The 9605-nt window shown below is 47.2% G+C and overlaps 1 protein-coding gene across 1 annotated transcript in view; it reads right to left on the bottom strand.

Annotated features, from left to right (window-relative positions):
* Positions 1–1364: 1364 nt before the first annotated feature.
* The window catches only part of LOC115080570 (carbohydrate sulfotransferase 6-like), a 31895-nt gene continuing 23654 nt past the window's right edge, over positions 1365–9605 (bottom strand). Inside the window, exon 2 of the mRNA XM_029584806.1 lies at positions 1365–5426. Coding sequence (XP_029440666.1) covers positions 4264–5412 — 1149 coding nt within the window. The 5' untranslated portion in view covers positions 5413–5426 and the 3' untranslated portion in view covers positions 1365–4263. The remainder of the gene's footprint in view (positions 5427–9605) is intronic.

Genomic DNA, 9605 nt, shown 5'->3' with positions numbered 1-9605 from the left:
TTTTTTAAACCCAGCTACACTAACTGCCCTAACCACGTCCTCTGGCAATGGACACCAACCAGGGTGCAGCAGCCCGGAATCGGCAGCATCTTACACGCACAAAGCCTGAACATGACTTCTCACCACCCAAAAACACAAACCCTGCCCCCCCTTCTCCACATATCCCCTGTCACCCTCTCCCAAAAGCAAACCTAATACTTCTTCCCACTCCCACAACACATAAAATGTGGCCTCTTTTAGTAATCCATAGCAAGATATTAATGACGGCCGATAAAGACCAAATGGTCCATCCAGCCTGCCCCGCAAGCTGCCGCTCCATGATACACCCTGTCATGATTCAGAAGGGACTGTGTAGAAGGGCCGAGTGTTCCTTTCACATACTCCTTTTGTAGAGGGGGTCCCAGTCGTTGGAGAATGTTGGGTGCTCCCTATTTCCTCTTGCAGAGGGCAATTTTCAAAGTCATTTATTTGTGTTAAAGCATTTTATAGAGATGTGCACAGGCCAAATGTTCATTTCACTATGTTTTTTTCATTTCAAGAGCAGGGGGCGTTCGGATTTTGGTTCAGTTAATGTTTATTTTGGTTGGGTTTGTTTCCCGAACCAAAATAAACCTGAAAGTAAGGATAATAAAAGAGAACCCCCCCCCCTCCCAACGGCATCTCCCACCCTGCCCCTCTCATCCCTTCCGGACTGTCCAGTGGAAAAAGGGCAGGAGCGATCCCCAGTCATTCCTACCATTGTGGCGCTGGGCAGCTCCGAGACCAGCGCCGAGTTGTTTTCCGGTCAGAAAGCCAAGCCTACAGCCGTAAAACAACATGGGGCCAGCAATCAGAGCCAGTTGGTGGCCATTTTCTGACTGAGAGGCAGCAGGGCAAGGCTTTCTGTCTCTTTCTTCACTGGAGAGCCCGGAGACGCTTGCAGAAGAGATAAGGGGAGGTCGCTTTTTGGAAAACTGTTTGTTAGCAAATAGTACATGCTACTTGCTAGTAATGTGCATTATTTGCCGAACCAAAAATACATGACATTTTCCAATATTTGCAGATGAGTTGATGATTCGGTTGGGTTGCAAAAAACTGAACCGAATATTGTCTCATTCATTGTGGTGCACCCATTTGGGTAACATGAAGACACATCCCTAACATTTTATCTAATTAAATCAGTTGGCCTGAAGATTGCCCATTGTTCCACAGCTGCATTGAGAGGAAGCATTCTGAGGAAGGGGTTTAGGTTAGAGAGAAAAAGTACCCACTTGGGCTCTGATTTTATTTTATTTGATCAAATTCTTAACAATCATTATACAATGAAAAAGGAAAAGCAAATGAACTGGAATACAAAGAAAAATATCCAAACCTTCGAACAATGAAATTACAAAGTATTTCCAATAATTCTAGCCCACCTTAAAAAAAAAACCAACAAAAAAACTGGGAAGCTAATCAAAAGGAAAAAAGGTATAATGTATCATTGTATTAATTGGGAGAGAGATTTAAACAATTATACCAGTATGGAAAAGTTATAAATAAAGAGTAAAAAAAAACAAAAACCTCTCCTAAACAAGCTGTTATAAGTTTCCCAATCAACCACCCTGATCAGAAAGAAAAACTTGCAGGTGAGCAGGATCTAGGCATACAAACTTATTCTTCAGAAATGTTATCAAACAGGGTCTGATTTTACACATGTAAATGCGTTTTACGCACATAAATGGCTTTTTAAAATTGCTACCTCCTATGGAGGTCATTTTCAAAGGAGTTAGGCGCGTAAACGTACTATGCTACCGTAGCAATTTTCAAAAGCCATTTACTTGAGTAAAGTGCACTTTCACAGGTAAATCCTAAGGACAATTCAATGGCAGATATTGGAGCAATTTTCAAAGCCCTCTTAGAACCCAATTTTAAGCGTGGAACTGCTTTTGAAAATCAGGTCCATAGGTTGCACAAAATGCAGGGGCACTTGTCCATGGGTCCTTTCCTTTTGAAAACTGGTGCAAAGCCCATGGCTTAAATGCATCCACTGACATTGCACCGATGTGGGCAATTTGAAAATAATTTCCAAAACCTGCAATAGTCCTAGCCCCTCGAACATCCCCTGGAATTGCGTTCCCATGCAGTCTGCTAGTAGAGGGGGGAGAGAGAGATCCCGCAGGAGGTTCTTCAGCTCTAGCTGTGAGAAGAGGGGGATGGAGAACATCCAGATTGGCTGGGAAGGAGCCTGTGAAGAGCTCTTCTGTCTGCACCCAGATCCAGACTGGCACTAGATCCAGTACCAGTTCTTTGGTAAAGAGAGACTCTCGCTGTGCTTTTAAGTAAGCTAACAATGCACAGCAATCTTCCAGAAAGACTCAAGCCCAACCACTCTGAAAGTGGTAAATCTGCAGAATATCCATCTGATGTGCTCAGTGAGTAGAATCCAATGATGGGATATGACCAATGCTTGTGGGTGGGATAGGGGGGACCCAGGGAAGATAAATGGGAATATTCTGGTTAAGTTAACCAGATAAGTTAGACCTGCTCAATAGCGGGTCTAAAGTTAGCCAGATAAGACCTATCCAGCTAACTAGCAACTAATTTGGGAACATTCAGCAGCATAGCTAACATAGCCACATATGTTTGAATATCTAACCCCAGATGTCTATTTTGTGTTAATCTCTGGGAAGAGCATCAAATTTATGTCAGCGTGTTAGGCCTTGAAACAGTCTGGGAGAAACATGGCTACACCGTCTTTACTCTACGATCAGGGGCACAGTGTCCATAGTGCACAGTGATGCCCAGGCACCACCAACTTTAGATGCTGTCACCAGTCCCTGCTTCCCATTTTCCCTTGCTCGCTCCCCTGCACATTAAATATGGGCACCTCCTGCAGGCCCACAGAGAAAATATCCCTTGTTCGAAGCATGGGGCTCTGTATCTATGGAGGCCTGCATGGTTCAAACATCATGCGGCTCTAACAGCAGATGTGGGGGCCCCATGGATACAGCGTCCCACGGTGCAAACAAGAAATGCTTTCACCATGGGGCTGCAGGAGGGAGGAGGCGCTCACATTGAAGCTGCAGCCCGATGACTTAGAGGTGTTGCTTAGGGCGGGGGAGAGAGCGGGAGAAAACGGGTGGGGATTGGGCAACAGAAGAAGAATGGGAATCAGGGACTGAGAGGTAGATCAAGGGAAGAATGAGATTTGGGGGCTCAGGGAGAGTAGTTAATGGGGTGGAGAGCAGGGGAAGAACGTGGACGCGAGGATTAAGAGCTGGAATTCTAACAGAGATGGGGGGCAGCAGGGACTTTGCAGTTTGGTGGGCTAGATTGACTGGGAGGGAGTATGAGTGAGGTGCGAAAGGATTGAGAGGTGGGGGGAATGGCCTGGAGGACTGGAGAGAGGGTGAAAGGCAGTGGAAAAGAATTGGGGTACTGTGGAGGGGTAATAAAGGGTGGGCATGGGGCTGGAGGTGAAAGAGGGGCAACAGGAAGCCGATAGGGAGTAAGAGAGAGAAGAATGGGCTGGAGGCCAGGGATGAGCGCAAGGTTTCCATTTCAGTTTTTGTCTGCATTTTTCGGTTTTTAATGTGTGCTCCCTTATTTTGTATTAGGTAAGGGTTAGTCTGTGAATGAGGTGAGGGATTCTCCTGGCATTTAGTGTCTGGCTTGTTCTGTTTCTCCAGGAGAAGGTGTATTGGTGTTCTAGGGCCTATATTCCCAGGTACAGTTGCTGCTGTTTGAGTCCCACGAGTTAGTTTGTTATGGTTTGGCAGCTTTCTATATAGGTTCTGAGTGTCTTTTTTGAAGGGTTTTGTGTTAGTTCACACATTTTCTGGCAGTAGAAGATGTGGCTGTTACTGAGGTGACACTAGAATCTGAATTTTTTGGTATGGTGAGTTGGTGAGGGCCTGTCTCTTAGACAGTGTATTTCTTTTGGGTACCTTAGCAAGGTGGGTGGCAGGCTGCAGATTGCCTTGCGCCATTCCTGACTGCCAGCACCAGTTACAGATAAAGTGAAGCTCTGCTCCTGCTCTGGGCTGCCGACACTCTGAACTACCTCCCGCAGCCTATTGTCATCATCAAAGGCCGGCTCAATGTTGTGCATGTTAGCATATCAAAGGAGACTTTTCAAGCCTGGCCTTTGCTGATGATGTCAGACTGGGGAGGCAGCTTAGAGGGTTGGTCGCAAGACAGCAATACATTTTCCGATGCACCACTAGTTCACTAGCCACCCTACGCTCCTGTAAATGGTGGTCTATTTTTCAGTGGGTAGGACCTGAAGAAGTCTGTAACATTTTAATAACCTTCCTGAAAGCCCTTTTGTGGTACCACCAGCTCTCGCAACATGTCCTTCTGCTCCTCTTCAGACCACACAAGTTGATAACCAAACACCTCCATGTCCTGCTTGCACAGATTCTGAATGTCCTTCACCTTCTGGAAGCTCAGGTTCTCCCTCCATGCCTGAGAGACCTTCCTGGAGTCCCTTCTGATGGGCAACACGACTTCATCAACTGGACTTTCCTGCTGGCTGATATTATGGACCCAGGACTCCAGCTTGGAGGACATGCTGAGACCCAAAATCTGGTACCACGCTTTGAGGTAGGCTAACGGGTCCTTTGCCAGGTCTTCAAAGCGCACCAGGTGGTAACGGTCCCTAGGGAAAGGGGGAGGGCTTGCCCTGGAAGCATTGTAAATCCGCACCTGGGCTTTGCAAACTTCCTGCATCACTAGGCTGACATTGGCCTCTGAATTCCTGCCTTTGCTTATTATTTCATTGCTGCGATTCAAGTTTAAATACTGGCGAGAGGAGAAGATGGCCCGTGGGTCTCTCACCAGATGAATGATCGTCAGGTTCAGTGATGGGTCCCTGAGTAGTGGGTAGAGCACATTTAGATCCAGGAACCTCACAGTCTTCATTACTATGTGGCTATAGGTCTTGCAAGCCTCTTCTATCTTTGTGAATAGGACTTGGCCACAATCTTTTAAACATTTCACTCTGTCAACGATATCAGATCGCTGGAAGGCATTGCAGGCTGGTGGGGAGCAGAGAGCCCGGCTCTCATAAAACATGAAGATGTCGGAGAGAAAATTAGCTTCTTCCAGATAGGGTTTCAGTGCTGAGATGTCACACAGAAAGAGGGACTTGAGCAGATCCCTTGCAGGCTCATGCATAAGGAGAGGGGTCTTGTGGCTTTCGTGCATCCAGATATACCATATTGGTTCCATAAGATAGAAGACCTCAGGGTTTTGGCTGAATAGCTGCCCCACAAAGGTGGACCCAGATCTCCATGTGGAAAGGATGAGAAGTCGGGTTTTCGCCCCCATTCTTGGAGATCTTTGAGGAGGTACTGGCAAGGGGTGGAGTTGCCTTTCCCAATACCACAGCATCAGAGCAGTCACCAGAATCAGGGGATACAGTCGAGAAACAGGGACCCTCAAAATCATCCCTTCTTAGTAGGCTGTGAAGACAAAAAACAGAGATGAGTTGGTTGTGGGTGGGACTTGCATCCATTTAACACTGGCACCTTTACCATTCAACATCTCAGACAGGTGACAGAATGTGAGCACACATGTGTCGCCCATCCGGAAGGTATCCGAGGCTATAAGATATCAACTCGTCTCCTGGAATAAATTGCCCTAAAGTGAAGAAATTAGTTTCAACTCGGGGGTTTGGTGACCATGTCCATGAACGCTGGGGGCTTTGATAGTGTGAGGCCCCTGCCAGCCTGCTCTACGCCTTGTGATCCTGCCTTGTTAAGGGAAATGAAAGGATAACCGCTGGAGGAGCTTAAGGTTGGGCTGTTTCTAAATATCAGCTTTTGCTTGCCTCTAGCTCGGGTTCAGCTGTATAGCTGCAATTTTGTGTGTGGTTCCACTTGCTTCAGTAGCCACCAGCTCCCATGGCATGTTTGTTCTGTAAAGTGGTGGTGAGGGCGCCATGAGTTTTGCAGAGAATTCCCCTGAATATTGCATGAAATCACACAATTTGGATGGATAAAAAAGGGGTGTTCAGGGAAGAATAGCTGGTATAATTGTCTAGGTGAGCTGGATAACTCTAGGCCTGTTCCAGAGCTGGCGTACAGTTATCCTGCCTTGTGTGGGCCCTTTCATACTGTGGGAGAGGTGGGGAGTGTGAAAGTCCAGGGACTGAAGATTTTACATTTTGCTCTGAAGACGGGGAAAGGGTGCTGGAGGGGGGCCATGTGCCCTCCAGCACCCTTTCCCCGTCTTCAGAGCAAATATATATATATATATATATATATTGCCTTTACCGGGGGTCGAGCGGTGGCTGGCCCCAACGGCTCAACTTTACATTGGAGAACTGTTTCCTCTGGGGTGCTTTGTGTGGGACACGTTGACGTCACTTACCCAGACTCAGGAAGGTATTTAAAGTGCCTTCCGTGATCTTTTTCCTTGAGGAGAACTAGGAAGATTTTGCCTTTACTGGGGGTCGAGCGGTGGCTGGCCACAACGACTCAACTTTACATTGGAGAACTGTTTCCTCTCGGACGCTTTGTGTGGGACACACTGACGTCACTTACCCAGACTCAGGAAGGTATTTAAAGTACCTTCCTGCGGCGCGCAGTCAACGCTGGCGAGCTGACGAAGCCATGTGCAACAAAGGGGCATGCGCGGCTTTGTCTGTTCGGCTTCGTCTGGTTTCGGAGAATCTGAAGAAAACTTTGTTTCTCCAGCTGATAAAAATTATTGAATATCCTATCTCTTCTACCTCCACTGGTGCTCCAACCGTGAGTAATTTGGACTGGGGAAAAACTGTGGAGGTTTAAATATTTCCAAATAAATGCCTCATACAAAGCATAAAGGTAAAATTAGAGTAGAGACCCCGACTACCTCAGCAATAACAACCTTACAATCAGCCATAACAGGTTTTTTCTCCCCTGCGAACCTATTAACTCCGAGTAGGCAGTCCGTTACATTGATAGACGCAGAGCACACGTCTTCTATGTTGGCGCTCATACATCATTAAGCCCCGGAGCTCCAGAGATACCCTCTCATCCAAGTAGCCATCAACATCAGATGACTGAGATAGCCGGTCTCCCCAAGTTGGTGACTGAGAGCATCCCCATCGGGGTGGATAAAGATGAAGTAGTGGCTGCTAATATGTTCATTGGAGAGTCTGGAAGGGAATCCCAGCTGCAACAGCAAATCTCTGGAGCAGCTGGAGAGGATAATCCAGATTTGGAAACAAGGACATCGTCACCTGTTGATAGAGAGGACTTGAATATGAGGCAACATGTTCAAGGGTCCAAGTTGGGTTTACAACCTTTGGGCTAGATTTTAAAAGCCCTGCGAGCGTAATTCCTGCTGGATTTACGCGTGCACCAGCACGCCTATTTTGCATAGGCCGCCGGCGCGCACAAAGCCCCGGGACGCGTGTAATTCCCGGAGCTTCGTAAAAGGGGCGGGAGGGGGCGTGTCAGGGGCAGTCCGGGGCGAGGCCGGGGGCGGGCCGGGAGGGTGGTCCCAAGTCCCCCGGCACTGCAGCCTGTGCCGGGGGATGCCGAGGCGGCGCGCGCAAGTTACGCCTGCTTCAAGCAGGCGTAACTTGCACAACAAAAGGTAGGGGGGGATTTAGGTAGGGCTGGGGGGTGGAGTAGATAGGGGAAGGGAGGGGAAGGTGGGGGGACACGGAAGGAAGGCAGGCTGCGTGGCTCGGCGCGCGCAGGCTGCTGATTTTGCGCAGCCTTGCGCGCGCCGACCCCGGATTTTATAAGATACGCGCGAATCTTATAAAATCCGGCGTACTTTTTTAGGATCTACCTCTTTGGTTTACAGTTGGTATCTAAACAAGAAATCACATTGGAATTGGTATGGAAGGCTCTGACTTCATTAGAATCATCTATTGCAATGTTGGCAAAAATAATGTCAGAAACAAAAAATCATATATGTCATTTAGAACCAGTTGTTAATGATAATACTAATAAAGTCTCAAATGCAAGAAATACAGGGTAAAATAATGCAAGGAGAAACACAAAATTCTAGAAAGATAGAAACCCTTGAAAACGAGATTAGATATAAGAACTTGAGAATTGTGAATTTTCCCTGTGTAAGATTAAGTCTTCCTCTGGATATTTTTAAGAGGTATCTTATAGAAAACCTTTTATTCCCTAAAGAGGCAATCCCACCAATTGCAAAAATATTTTTCTTGAATGAAGGAAAGAGGGATAATAAGTTACAAGAAAATAGTAAACAATTACTAACGGGCCGATACAGTAAAGTCCACGGGAAAGCGGGCGAATCCCGGAGCGCGCACAGGCAAATCTCCTGTGCGCGCGATTCACTATTCAAATTAGGCCCAGCAGTAAAAACAGTCAAAAGGAGGCGCTAGGGACACTAACGCGCCCCTAGCGCCTCCTTTTGGACCTGAGCAGTGGCTGTCAGCGGGTTTGACAGCCGACGCTCAATTTTGCCGGCGTCGGTTCTCGAGCTCGCTGACAGCCACGGGCTCGGAAACCGGACGCCGGCAAAATTGAGCTTCCGGTTTTCGACCCGACAGCCACGGGCTGACTTCAAATTTTTTTTTAATTTTTTTACTTTTGGAAACTTTCGGGACCTCCGACTTAATATCGCCATGATATTAAGTCGGAGGGTGCACAGAAAAGCAGTTTTTACTGCTTTTCTGTGCACTTTCCCGGTGCCCGAAGAAATTAGCGCCTACCTTTGGGTAGGCGCTAATTTCTGAAAGCAAAATGTGCGGCTTGGCTGCACATTTTGTTTTCTGAATCGCGCGGGAATACCTAATAGGGCCATCAACATGCATTTGCATGTTGCGGGCGCTATTAGTTTCGGGGGGTTGGACGCGTGTTTTCGGCCCCTTACTAAATAAGGGGTAATGCTAGCGCATTGAAAACGCGCGTCCAATAGAGGGTTAACAGTGCGCTCCAACGGAGCGCACTGTACTATATCGGCCCGAAAGTGAGGGAGGTAATATAACAGTTTTGTTAGAACAGTCTATGGAGGATCAAATAGACTTCAGGGGAACATTACTGGTTTCATTTATATTTCACACTATAAGAGATTCAGTTTTGAAACATTTCTTTCGCAACAGATCAAAATTTTTCCTAGGTGGAAAAATCTGGGTTTACCCAGATATTGTAAGGGAAACCCAGTTACGTAGGAAAACATTTTTGTCTATGCGAGAGGAAGTCAGAGACCTTGGAGCGGATTTCATAGTGAGATATCCAAGTAAATGTGTTATTCGATTGAATAATAATAGATACATATTTTTTGAACCTGTCCAGCTGAGATCATTTATTAATGCAAAAGCTCCCATAGGTGTGGGAAACCCAACATAGGAACTGGAGAAATAAGAAAATTTGGTTCGCATATTATCTGAAAATTCTCTTATGTGATGTGCTATAATAAAAGGTTAGGAGCACCAGAATTTCTTTTAACATGTCATATGGTTAATTTGTATGTTACGGTCCCGGGCCTTGCCCCGGGACCTGCACTTACTGTGCGGCCGGTCCGGCCGCAGGAACGCCTTCCCTCCGGCCTTCAGGGCCGAAGACGCGGCCCTCCATGGCGTTCTCCCTGCAAGGGGGACTGCAGGGAGGTTCTGCAGCTGGCCCCGCCCTCTAAGCGCGCGCTAGGGCCTTCTCTTAAAGGGGCCAGCG

Source organism: Rhinatrema bivittatum, chromosome 19, assembly GCF_901001135.1.
Source record: "Rhinatrema bivittatum chromosome 19, aRhiBiv1.1, whole genome shotgun sequence".
NCBI lineage: Eukaryota > Metazoa > Chordata > Amphibia > Gymnophiona > Rhinatrematidae > Rhinatrema > Rhinatrema bivittatum.
The sequence above is the reverse complement of the archived record's forward strand: the minus strand, read 5'-3'. Positions and strand labels throughout refer to the sequence as shown.